The sequence below is a fragment of the Vombatus ursinus genome, unplaced genomic scaffold (assembly GCF_900497805.2).
Source record: "Vombatus ursinus unplaced genomic scaffold, bare-nosed wombat genome assembly UNPS02011168.1, whole genome shotgun sequence".
Lineage (NCBI taxonomy): Eukaryota > Metazoa > Chordata > Mammalia > Diprotodontia > Vombatidae > Vombatus > Vombatus ursinus.
In genome coordinates, this window is record NW_020950946.1 from 1 (window position 1) to 13,863 (window position 13,863).

Here is a 13,863-nt window from a genome sequence, read left to right on the forward strand (position 1 = left end):
TAAGTATAGAAAGATTTCACATATATATATGTTTGTATGTATACACACACACACACACATATTTGTGTCTATTGGTAGCCATGTCTAAGGTGAGGGAGGTGGGAGGAAAGAATAAAAGGAAAAGTAAAAAAAAAAGTTATATGATAATTTTATGATGTATTTAAAAGGAATAGCAAGTTGTATCAATAGATTTGCAGTTTTGTGTGTAATCACCCCCCTATTCTACTATGTTATGGAAGGGCTTGTTGTATTTCTTAAGTTCAGAATAAAATAAATAAAATTTCAAGAAAAATGAATTGCAGGGACAGGAAGAGGAAAAGTACCCTGCTGGAATTCAATTGCAAGTAAAAAGCATAACAGAAGGAGTCCAAAGTTCTGAGTTTGAGGCCCAAATCTAACCCTCTACTTTGTAACCATGACAAGCAGTTAATTTATTTGAGCCTCAGTTTCCTTATCTGTAAAATTGTAGTAATATTTTTAAAACCTACTTTGCCTGCCCGTTAGAAGGAAAGCTCTCTGCAAACTTCAAAATGCATTTGAAATATGAGCTATCACCATTTCATTTATTGAACATTCACTATGTTCCTAGCCCTGTGACAATGATTATAGGCTTCGAAAAGAAGCAGAATACATGGACTCTACTCACAAGGGACCTACATTTCAGAAAGGAAAAATGGCCACATCCACATGAAACCATTTGTGAGCAAGATCATGTTACGTAACAGCATTCAAATTTAATAACGCTGATTCAGTACCAGGGTGCAAAACAAAAGTCGGTGTGGTGCCATAGAGAGCCAGCCTCAGGGTCAAGAAAAAAACTTGGGCTCAACTTCGGCCTTTTATACATGGAAGGATTCTTAATTTGAGGTCTGTGAACAAGCTTTATGGGGTCCATGAACTTGGATAAGAAAAAAAAATACATCTCTATTTCAGTTTAATTGGTTTCCTTTGTAGAACTCTGTATTTTATTTTATGCATTAAAAAAAAAAATTCTGAGAAGGGGTCCATGAGCTTTGCAAGACTGCCCAAAAGCTCCATTACAAAAGGTTAATGTGTATGTGGTGTGTGTATATATGCATGTGTGTGTGTATATTCAGTTGTTTTTCAGTATTGTCCGATTATTTGTGATCCCATTTGGGGTTTTCTTGGCAAAGATAGGTTTTCCATTTCCTTCTCCAGCTTGTTTTACAGATGAGGAAATTGAGGCAAACAGGATTAAGTGACTTGGCTAGGATCACACAGCCAGTAAGTATCTGAGACCAGATTTGAACTCACGAAGATGAGTCTTCCTGACTCCAGGCCAGCCGCTGTATCCACTGCTAACACATACTGGCTATATGACTCTGGGCAAACCATTTAATCTCTTAGTGCCATGGGTATCCTTTCTAAGACTGTGAATTGCAGAGCAGTTGCTGACCTGCATTACCAGATTCCTCTACCCCCACCCTCCCTAATCCTGCCATGTGCAAAGGTGATCTGCTAGTTATTTGGAATTTAATTAAAAATTGAACACTATTTTAAAGGAACTTATAGTCTAATTATACATAGACATGATAAAAGTGCTAAATAACATAATTTCAACAATTAGGGGGTAGTACTATACAACAGGGTTCCAGTTGTGTGGCCAAGACCATATGAGGAAATGGGATTAGTGAAGGGAGAGAATACTGTGGGCTACTGTGGTCAGGAATGACTTCATATGCGTTGGCACATTTGGTTAAACGTGTTCATTCCATGCTGATTAAGCACATTCTCTTGCCCTCCCCTCTCTCTCTTTCTGTTTCTGCAGAAGATAGATGAAGAGAATGAGGCAAACTTGCTAGCCGTCCTCACAGAAACATTGGACAGTCTCCCTGTGGATGAGGATGGATTGCCCTCATTTGATGCACTGACAGATGGAGATGTGACCAACGACAATGATACTAGCCCTTCGCCTATGCCTGACGGCACCCCTCCAGCCCAGGAGGCAGAAGAGCCGTCTCTAGTAAGAACCCTTCCTACTGTTTAACAGGAATTGGAGTTGCCTTTGGCTACCCGCCACATGGGTATGATGTAACAACAACAAGGTTTGGATTCTTAATTTAGACTGAAACAACAGCAAAGACCAAAAACCTGAGAGCATACAGAGTATGAAATATTAAGAATTTCTCTCTTTCCTGAAGTTCTTGTGTTTTTAAAATGTGTAAACCAAAAAAAATGACCAAAAAACCCCAAAACCTGGATTGTCAGTATGATAGGAACAATCTATAATATTTTGGATAATAGGTGGTGAATTTCATTCATTAATCTATTTAGAAATGAATTACTATTTTCCTGTTCCTAGCATGGAGCTTTACAAATAGCATTAACTCAGCAGAGTTACTGCTGTTTGCAAAGCTCTATGTTAGGGACTGAATATGATACAAAGGCAAATAATATGTAGTTTCAGCCCCCAAGGCATTTGTAGTCTAGCAGGGGAGATAAGTCATGTGCACAAGTAACTATAATAAAAATAAATAAAACAATGAATACCTAAGAGAGATATTGGCAAGATGAGAATTCACTGAGCTCATACTATGTGGAAGGTATTGTGGCAATACAAAAACAAGAGTTCCTGTCCTTAGGAAACTTACATTCTACTAAGGAGCTGAGGGACTGAATTTGTACACAAATAATATTCTATAAAAAAAGAGAGAGAACACTAATACCTGGGATTCGCAAAGAAAGTGTCCCAGAGTCAGTGATATGAGAGTTGAACCTTGAAGGAATAAAAGGATTCTGAAAGGGAAAGATGAGAATGGGATGCTTTCCAGATATGATAGATAGGTGAAGAAATATAAAAGATTTCAGGAACTGGCTAGTATTCCAATTTGGCTGAAATATAGAGTTTATGAAGAAGAGTTGTATGAAATATGGCTGGCAAAATTGTTTGGAACCAAATTGTGGAGTACCTTAAATGCCATGCTAAGGAGTTTTATATTTTATCCTATAAGCAAAGGAAAGATTTTTGAGCAAGAAAGGGACACGGTTAGGTTTGTGCCTTAGAAAGATTATTTTGGTAGTTGTGTAGAGGATTGATTAGAGAGGGAAAAAGCTGGAAGCAAGGAGTTCAATTAGAAGGCTATTACAGTAGGCCAAGCCAGAGGCAATGAGGACCTGAATTAAAGTGGTGACTATGTGAGTGGAAGAAGAGAACAGATGCAAGATATTTTGAGGAACATCAAATCAAGACTTGACAACCGAATGGACATGGTGGGTGAGAGAAAGAGGTGAAGATGACCCTAAGACGCAGGGAGAACCATGAACAGAAATACAAAGGTTGGGAGGGAAGATAATGAATTCTGTTTTGGTCATGTTGAATCTGAGATCTCTTTTTGTGGACAAATCTGTGTGCTGCTTGCATCTGATTCAGGAATGACAAATATTTTCCTGTTTTAAAATATAACTTTTATTTTTGTGATGTTATCTGGTCCTCACCTCATGACCTTAAAGAATCTTAAAATTAGAGCTGACAGGGACCTTCAAAGTCTGGTCCTGTTCCTCATTTTACAGATTAGAAAATTGAGGTCCCTAGAGGTTAAAGGACCTAGAGCAGGCCTCATAGATAGCTAATAGCAAGTCCATGATTTAAACACATGTTCTTACTATGAATCCAGCACTCTCTGCACTGCCCCCATCATCCTGCTCTCCCTAAAAATTTTTGTGATGCTTCTGTTTCACAAGTCTGATCACTCTCATTCCTTGTTCCTGTACCAACTTTGCAATATATTTCTCAGTATCCTCACCCATTCCACCCTTACATGGAAGTCAGAGTAGCAACTTAGATTTGAATTTAATTTGAGGATTCTTATCAAATTCTTCAGAGAACTTAACTGTCTCTTCATCCTCTACAACCAATGTTGATGCATTTCCTGAATCATTTTTCAAATGCTTATCATGAGTGTTACAATATGAGATAACTAAATATTCCGTGAAATAATGACTCTTATTACCAGTGGATGTACAATAAAACTATCTCTACCAACTCTTTTCCATCCTCTTCAAAGGGTATCTTTCAACCCAGTCAGCCATGTAGATACAACTCCTTCTAATTTTTCTAATTTTTAAAGAGCTTAGTAAGAGATTCAGCTAAGAAAGATTATTCTGAGGGCATTTAAGGAAAAAAAATGTAAGGAGGAAAACAAAGAGAAGAAAACTGGAGAAGATCTTCAAGGATCTTGTAACAGTATGATTTCAATATCAAGAACAGAAGAGTTACTACACTTGGACTCTAGCATCAGGGTAATGGATTTATTTATAGAGTAAGTAGAAATTACACTAAAGAGAAAAAACATGGAGAAGATAGCCAAAGTGCAACAAATGTCTATGGTAGAGATAGATGCTTAAGGTGATACAATTGTGAGATCATTGAGGGAGCAATAACAAGATATCTAAGGAAGGGGAAGATTTCAAAGGCGAGAAGGAAAATATGAATATTTACTTGCAAAGAAATGCTTGTTTTTTTAAAAAAAGTTTTACAAGGGATTACAATCCATAATTAGTTATTAATACTGAAAAAGTCAGCTGAGAAAACCTCAGCAATCTACCTATCTGGCTACTTTCCCATTTTTACAAAATCTTTATGAGACCTATCTATTAATCAGCTAACAAGCATTTACTGCACACCTACTATATGCCAGACTCTCTGCTGTGTGTCCAAGATAAAATACAAAGACAAAAATGAAATAGTCCCTGGGACAGATGGTACAAATAACTCAATATTAAAAAATAGGAGAAAGATTGGTTGAATTACCTTCAGAAAATGATCAAGCTCTTATAACATCGCTGAGAGAAAGCCCAGCTTTCTTTTTTTTCTTTCTTTCTTTTTTTTTTTTTTGGTGAGGCAATCAGGGTTAAGTGACTTGCCCAAGGTCACACAGCTAGTAAGTGTTAGGTGTCTGAGGCTGGATTTGAACTCAGGTCCTCTTGACTCCAAGGCCAGAGCTCTATTGACTGAGCCACCTAGCTGCCCCGGAGCCCAGCTTTCTTAATGCTAGACTTCTATCTATGGTGTTACATGGATGTGAAACATAAAACATAGCAGTCTCTGAAGAACTGAAAATAATCTCAGAGAGAATAGTGGAGAAACCCACGGTAGCTGTATGCAGCTGCAACACATAATCGATGAGGAACTTTGAGAAGAGTAAGAGCTGTAATCAGAGAAATGTAAGATGGGGGAAAAAATGGGGTAGTCACAAGGACAAGGAATGATAGATGGACAGCCAGGGTACTCTGCTTGTCTTCTCTCATTGTCACGAGAAAGCAGGGAAGGGAAGACAAGAGACCCACGGAATTGGCAGTCATGGATGGGTTGAGATCTGTATCATTGAGGAGAATATTCAGACTGATTAAATCGGAGATCCATTTGAGCCTTTTGAATCAGAACCTAAGATGCCTACAAGACATCCAGAAGGTGATATCTAGCAGGCATTTGATAGTTTGACTGGATTATAGGAGAGAGAGTAGTACTGGATATATGGATTTGAGAGTCATCTACATGGACATGGTACCTGAAAACATACTGATAAATTCTCCAACAACAAGATTGCAAAAAAATGAAGGGGGCTAGGGATTAAGGAGTGGTCAGATAAATAGGAGGAGGAAAAGGAGTTTCATGATAGGTGAGGAAAGAGTGAGTATCCCAGAGGAAGGGGTGTTCATCAGTGTCAAAAGCTGCCCAGAGAAAAAGGAGAATAAAGACTGAGAAAAGGCTAATGATGCTCACCATTAAGATTTCTTTAAGAAACATTAAGAAGGAGTTTTTGTTGAGTTATAGGGTTAGAAACCATATTGCAAGAATTTTGAGGAGTGGGCAGTGAGGAAGTGGAGCCAGCATAGTTTCTGGAGAAAAAAAGGGTGATTTTTATGGAGGAATTGGCATTTGCCTGGTCCTTGAGGCAGAATAAAATTTCAGCAGATTTAGGTAGAGTAGAGAAAGATGCACTAAATGATGCCTGGCATTTCTGTGATGTTTTATTGGTATACGTGACTTCCTTTCTCATCAACCATAGCCATGTTTCATTTCTTTGTCTCAGGTTTCCTATTTGTTTCATTTGTAACACAAGGGCATACTGTGTATGGTTATCTGGTGTTGTGGCCCTACAGATTGTTCATATCCTATCTATACATTTTTAAAACACCCCAGAATTTTAGGAAGCAGACTTTGGAGATTTCTAGTCTAGCGACGGAAATGATGACATAGGATGTGCTTCAGTTCTGAGATTTTCTTAGGTACATAGGTGTACATTCACCTTAACACATGGTGTCTTAGCAAGGGGCACTTCATTTTCATGTTAGATGCTCTACTCCATCCTTTCACGAGGACTTGTATGCTCAGCAATAGCTAAGTAATAAAGGTGGCTGACTTTGTTGTCTTGGGAAGGGAGGCACAATGGCCTGGTGGAGAGTCCTGGGTTTGGAGTCACAGGACCTAGGTCAAAATCCTACCCTTGTCACTTACTACCTGTGTAACTGTGGCCAGTTCACCTAATCTCTCTGTTCCTCAGTTTCCTCATATGTAAAATGCACAGGTTGGTTTAGATGTCTCCTGTCATACTTCTCGCTCTAAATCTTTGATCTCATGATGCTTTACTGTTCTTCTTTCTTTTTATAAGCAGATTTCCTATCCTACTCCCTCTTCCAAAGTATCTTATGGCACTCTAAGTTTTAATAGTACTAGTAGATGCTGTTCAAAATAATATATTCCTTCATTCAGCAACAAGCACTTCAGTTGGATAATTTGATTTTTCCCCTTTTTGTCTTGAAAGCTTTTCTTATTCAAATGAACTATGAGCTAGTGGTAGTGGGTGGGGAATTCTCTTGGGGGGGGAGAAACTATTTTTGCCTTACCTTACAGGGAAAAGAAAACAAAAACAAAGGAATCTTCACCAGTCACCTACCCACTCCCTTGCACCACCTAGAATGTCAGAAAAGGAAGCCCCTCCATTAATCTTTAATATAATTTCAAACCCTTTTACTTAAAGGTTATTTTTTAAATTTCTTTTGAGCTGTGCTCTATTTGTTCAGATTGATGTAGCTAATTTTAAGTAAATATGTAAAAAATTCTAATAAAGTATTCTAATCCTTAAAGATGCATAACTTTTCTTTCTTTTCCCTTTCCTTGATATGTTTATAGCTTAAGAAGCTCTTACTGGCTCCAGCCAACACTCAGCTAAGTTATAATGAATGCAGTGGTCTCAGTACTCAGAACCATGCAAATACTAATCATAGGATCAGAACAAACCCTGCGGTTGTTAAGGTACAAACTTAATCTTTGTAATAAGGGGGGAAAAAGTAACAAAGAGGTTTATGCTTTCAGTGTGGAGTAAGCAACAGATCTATATGTATTAATCTGGCTAGCATCTTGCAAAGATTTCAAAAATGTAGAACATGAAATGGGATGGGTTCCAGAAAAATCACTTAAGCTACTTTAAGCTATGAATAGTTTAATTTTGCTTCAGTTTGGGGGTGGGGTAATGGGGAAGTCCTATTGTCTGTTACTCAATCTGTATTATTAGCCCATGGACTTCTGTAGTGCCCAATAAAATTTTTCTGATTGGCTGGTCTTGTTTATGAGCAACTCTAAGATATAGGATTATCATTTGACCAGCTGTCTAACTTAGAAAGATAATTCTAGAATCTCAGCAGAAGATCTCTATCAGCTATTAATTGGATGGAGAGCTGGCAATGACATAATTCTGTTAGTGGGCTGTATTAAACAATGTTTGTCTTGCCATTCACTGTAACTGAAAACGGAGCATTTAGGGGTACTTAAGAGAGTTGTGAATACTGGGCCCAAGCAATCAACAGCAAATTAAGGTTTAAACCAGCCTCTCTCTTTTTGGGTTCACAGTAAAGGCGCTGTAGGGTCTTTTTAGTTACATGTTGCTGAGTAGGAACATTGAAATGTAGGAGAAATGAAATAAAACGCTGCATAAATGTCATTTAGGAATTTTAAATGTAATTTTCTTTCCTTGTTCTGCAAACAATTATTCACAGCTCATAGATCTAGTACACTTAGACTGAACACTTCATTGAAAATCTCATCTCTTCAGAAAACCTATATCCATTCTGATAAGGTTCAGTTCACTAATTTTACTTTTTTTTGTGCCTTGTTTTTAAGACCGAGAATTCATGGAGCAATAAAGCGAAGAGCATTTGTCAACAGCAAAAGCCACAAAGGCGTCCCTGCTCAGAGCTCCTCAAGTATCTGACTACAAATGATGACCCTCCCCAGACCAAACCAACAGAGAGCAGGAACAGCAACAAAGACAAATGCCCTTCCAAAAAGAAGCCCCATCTCCAGTCTCAGCCGCATCATTTGCAAGGTAGGCTTGGGACTTGAAGACAGGATGTTGGCTGAGATGTCAGTGATGAGGCACTAGAGCTCAGTGACTCTGAGAAAGATTGGTGCTTCTGTTGCTTGCGTTATTATCTGTGTACAGAAAAGTCAGAAGCTCTTCGCTGCCGAAGGAAGGACCAGGAATAGAGGACAACTCTTCCTTGGAAATTATTTTAACATAATGTTTTTAAGCCAATATGCGGGCTAAATCACACCTCACAAAAGGAATCTGAAGTGTCCACTGGAGTGCTGGGATTAGGGGTGAGGGGAGAAATAGTGACTAAGAATTACAACATCAGATGAGATTTATATGAATGTTACTAAGATAGCTGAAGCCCTAGCAGGCTGGTCCACCCAGCTCCTTAGTGAGATTTTTTTTAATTGGGGGGGAGGGGGTTGTTTCCTCTGCCAGTGTAAAAATGAAGGAACGCATGATGAATTTGCCATGTATCCCTTGAAAAACACAAAGCAGTATCTTTGTAGTTCCTCTCCTGAACTTAAATGCTTAATTTCCATTGCCTGTTGCATCGTGTATGTTTTTACCCTTGATAAAATACAAATCCTTGAATTTAAGGACTATTTCATTTTGCATTCTTTGTGTTCTTCACACTTAGCACAATGGCTGGCACATAGTAGGTGCTTAGTAAATGCTTGTTGCTTGTTTGCTTGATGCTGGTTGGGATAGTAACTTTAGAAATAAGGTTTTCAAGTCTTCATTTCTTCCCTCATTCTTTCTAAAATGCTGATCATTGAGACTAAACTGAACATTTGATATCAGTTGACTTTTCTTGTCTAGCCCTAGGCTGGAAGAGTTAGCAGTTCAAGTCAGTCCTGGAAGATTTTTTTGAGTCTCTGCCAATAGATTTGACTTAGATCCAAGGGCCCTGGGTTTCGGTTCTGACTCTGACACTTACTAACCACTCTAGTCATGGGCAAATCATTTAACTTGTCTGAGTCTCAGTTTCCTAATCAGTAAGATGGAGGTAAAACACTTGTACTACCTACCTCACAGGGTTGTTGTGAGGAAAATATTTTATAAAACTTAGAGTATTATAGAAACGCAAGTTATTGTTATCTTGAGTAATTTTCAAATTTTCCTTTATTGCCCCATAGTATAGGTTTGTAGTCCCAAGAGAGCTTGTTTGAAGTTACTGTTTACTTTAAAATATGCCTGTTTCCACTTTGAGTCTACCTGTAGAACTTGTTACAGTACAGTGGAAATGGGTGTATTCTGAAGTGGCAGGTGTAAAGATACCCTGTTTTTCTTTTGTTTCCTATAACTTCCCCTTCCAGCTACAGGTTCCCAACCCCTGATCCCTGTTTTGAACCATGATAATTACATACAGGTATGTTAATTGTTTGGGGGTGGTGATGGTGGTGGTTGTTTTTTTTGTTTTGTTTTGTTTTGTTTTTTCTTTTCTTTTTAAGTAAACATCTTCATTCCCAGGTTACCAAATTGCTATTCCTTTCCCTTTCCTTCCCTTATATAAGCATAGTATCTTGTGAGAACATCTTCTAATACTCTAAGTAACTTCTCCCTTTGGCTTTCCATGATACCTAGCTCTTAGTCACCCTCTAGCCCTCCCTTCCTATCTAGACCCTGAAATAAAGTTAATGTTCTGGACTCCTCTGTTTCCCAATGACCCACTTTCATGCAAACTTGAAGGTTTGCCTGTTTTCGAGCAGATGAAGCAAGTCAATCAGGGCAGAAGTCATCAGGTGAAGTCTGGAATGGGCAAAGTGAAGGGTCACGAGGCATGATTTCTCATGGGCCATCCCCAGGTCTCTGTTCCAGTGTTTGCAAGAAAGCAAACCTGGATTTTAAGGAAGATGCTTTCTTGGCTGTTAATCAGAATCTGAATAGTTTCTTTCCCCTCCTCTTTAGAGCATAGTTGGAACTTTATAAAGTGCTAAGTTTACTAAATATAATATAAAGGTCTATTTTAGAAGAGAAAATGTTTCCTGCCATTGATGTCATTAGCTTTTGCATGTTTGTTTCTCTCCCTGTGAATATACTGTGAATATTCAAATAAGGCTTATCCCAAAGCAGTAGTAACCGGCTTGTGATGTGCTGGGAAGGGTTCTAGGCTTGGATTCAGAGCATCTGAGTCTGTCAGCTCGATTGCTTACAGGTGCAGGTGTGACTTGGGGCTAGTTAGCAAATCTCTCCCATCCTCAGTTTCCTTATCTATATTGTACAATACAAGGTCTGGACTAAAGGACCTTTGAAGTCCATTCCAACCCTAAATCTTAGCATCTGAGGAAAAGGCATTCCTTTCCAAGTGAATGTTGTTGATGCCTGTTAGCCAGTAAGGAATTGCCTAACCCTCAGGACTTTTTTTTTTATCAAGCATGATAACAAGCACAAAAGAGTGGGGAAAATACTGAATAAGCCATTACCTTTTTGAAGGCTACAGTATTTTATGTATGATTCTCATACTTACTGTTTTATAAAAACCATGAGATTAAGATTGCCTTTGAGGTGCATGTGGCTTTTGGTTTTTACCTTAGCTTTTAGCTTTATGCAGCTGAGACTGGGTTCTTAGCTCAATTGCAGGCCAATAGTCACCCAGCAGTTACTTCTATGAGGACTAAGATCGTTTATAGATGAGATGCTTGATAGAGGAGGGGGCTTAACATAGGCAGCATTCTAACTTTTTTCTATTTACTATTAGAATTTGATCTTGTTAAATGTAATTGCCCTCTCCTTTCTTGCATTTGGAATTTTTGACCACTATAGAACTCCCTGAGAAACGTAGTGAATGGTGGAGTAGTGTCAGAGACGGGAAAATTTGGGTTCAGATTTTGCCTCTGACCACTGTTGGGGTAAATATAAGTGAATGGTCTAACCTTTTAGTGTACTAATCAGATCTTGAAGACAATAAATTTTTTTTAAAAAAAAGGTGCCAGTCTACATCTATGGAAGAAAGAGTGTCTTATACTAAAGAAATCACAGGTTTGGAACAAAAATGTAAGTGAAATGAAATAAGGCACCTACCTTTTATGTTAGCATTTCAGCCATCATAAGCTAGTAGGTATATTATTTTGTAATATAGCAAAAAGAAGTTCATACTCAGTTTTGTTTTAGAAAAAAAAATTTTCTTCCTCGTGATGTTTTTGAAGTTTACTACCCTCAGAAAGGCCCACTTATAAATGTATTAAATAATTTTAAGGGATTTGTTATATTGAATATACTCAAACTAAAAATAAAGCCAGCTCATTAATCTATATTTGAAAACCCCAATAAATCAAAGTAACTAATATATAGAAGGAATTGTGAGGAATGGTATTTCTTCCTGCACACTCGATAGATGATGATATAACATTTGCTAATTTTAAAACGTAAATCTAATCTCATGACTTGGGATGTATAAATAAAATTTATCTTTGTAAAATACTTTGTTTCAGATTTTAATTTGGACACAGTAAAACAGTTTCTATCTATCTTAGCAACTACATTTGATGGATTGAATTAAATAAATTATTTGTTGATTATTGTCTGTGCGTTTAGACAAGCAAGTAAAGGGGCTAAATTTCCACTTTCCTCTAAGGCAAATTCACCCAAACATATCTGACAATTGCTTTTCCTTTGGCAGCCGTGTACCATGAACAGAGGGGAAGGAAAAAGAAACAGATTGATCAAAAAAGTATGTATGGGTGAGAAGAGTTATCTTTTATCTTTCTAATTTAGGAAGAATGCCTGTAAGAGATAGATTTGGAAATGAGCATTGAAAGAGGGGGAGAGACTTTGCATTGGAACTGTTATGGGTGTCACCAGACAAAATTGCAATATTTTGGTTTAGTTTTCCCTCATGCTACAGTATTGGAGGGTTCTAAGGACCTCTATAAGCCACCTTTGCTTATACCCATCATTTTCCAGCATCCATAATCCAGCAAACAATTTCCTGTAACGTGAATCATTCTGAACTGAGTTTTGGCCTCATAGAAGCAACCTATTCTCAGAGCTAGATGTAAAATTCTACATTGTTGAAGTAACATCAGTTGAATATTCATAACGTTCTGTTGCCTTGTAGTTACTCTGCTGTTCTCATTTCTAGACAAACCAAATCCTACATTCTCAATTAAATGAGAAAAATGCAATTTCCTGTGGTATTGTGTGAAATTTCCCTCCTTTAACATGGATCGCGTGTCTTGGGGAAAGTTTTAGTTTTCTGTGTTTTCAAATGACTATAAACATAGTGCCCCCATTAAACAGTTGCTCTTGGACTTTGATCAACTATTCTTCCTGAATGACTTCGCTTAGTCCTTGGGTTTCCAGGCATATTTCAAATTCTGCTATTGGAAGACACAATGTAGAAAAAAAAATCTTCATCATTTTCAATATTTCATAATCAATTTCTTTTTTTTCTCCTTTAGCCAAACCAACAAGTTTATCACTTCCTTTGACACCCGAGTCACCAAAGTAAGTATTAAGAAGGGTAAACATTATAAAAAGGGGGAGGGAGTATTGATACATTTGGCTACAGCAACTCCATTTCAGCTTGTTTTTATAAATGTGCCCTATCTTCCAGTGATCCCAAGGGTTCCCCATTTGAGAACAAGACTATTGAAAGAACCTTAAGTGTGGAACTCTCTGGAACTGCAGGTAAGACAGGTGTTTTAAGATTTTTTTTTAATGCGGTTGTTTGTGTGAATTTTATAGCAAAATGTTGCAATGATCTCCAAGTGGCTAAGAGAGCTGAGCATAGGTGGTAGAAGAAAAAAATGAAACCAAAAGGAAAACTGAACATCTATATATACTGGGTGTCCTAAAAGTCTTAGTACAATCTTAAGGTATTGATGTATTAAAGCTTAAAACTGCACTAAGACTTTTTGGGACACCTAATATTTGTATATGTATGTTTTAAAGAAAGAAAATGTTCATTTGTAGCACTTAGCCACCCAGGTACTGCAGTCACGTCACAGAATATCAACAAGCTAGGAACATCTTAACAAAGTAGAGAAACTAATAGGTTTCCATCCACTGAGAACAAAAAGGATCTTTGTATATTGGAAGAAGAGTAAGTACCTCAAACATTTTGGACTCCTGGCCTTCCCTAGTCAGTTTTAATTTGGTATTCTAAGCCTCATAATGCCTCCATACCAAATATGGTATCTGCTGACTTCCCAGCGGCTCACAAGGTTTGATTGTACACCAGTGTCTTTTGGGGTTTGGTGTTTGAACTCCACCTGAAAGTGACTCCCAGCCTGTCTGAACAAGAGCAACCCTGACTCTGGTTATTACTGATAAGAGTAGAAGAAAAGCAAAGTGACGAAGGGACTTTCAGCCAGAACTGTGATGCCTGCATGCACCATGGTCATTGTTCCTAGGTCTAATTTCACAGTTCAGGTTTGCTAAATTACCTTCCAGGGAAAGGACCATTGCATGCTTTGGTCAAGAGCATGAGAAATTAATCTTATATGGCATGTCCATTGAGATTTATATAGGTATAAATGTTTTGTATACATATATAAATTCCCTAGGTATGTGTATAATGTGTGTG

The 13,863-nt window shown here is 37.8% G+C and overlaps 1 protein-coding gene across 1 annotated transcript; it reads left to right on the forward strand.

The window, feature by feature from the left end:
* Nucleotides 1-1,789: 1,789 nt before the first annotated feature.
* On the forward strand, nucleotides 1,790-12,965 carry LOC114038469 (peroxisome proliferator-activated receptor gamma coactivator 1-alpha-like; the record flags this gene model as incomplete). Its single annotated transcript, XM_027855726.1, has 5 exons — nucleotides 1,790-1,984; nucleotides 7,154-7,276; nucleotides 8,141-8,345; nucleotides 12,737-12,782; nucleotides 12,892-12,965. Coding segments are annotated over 5 exons (643 nt in total), but the record flags the coding sequence as incomplete, so codon positions are not given.
* Between the last annotated feature and the right edge of the window lie 898 nt (nucleotides 12,966-13,863).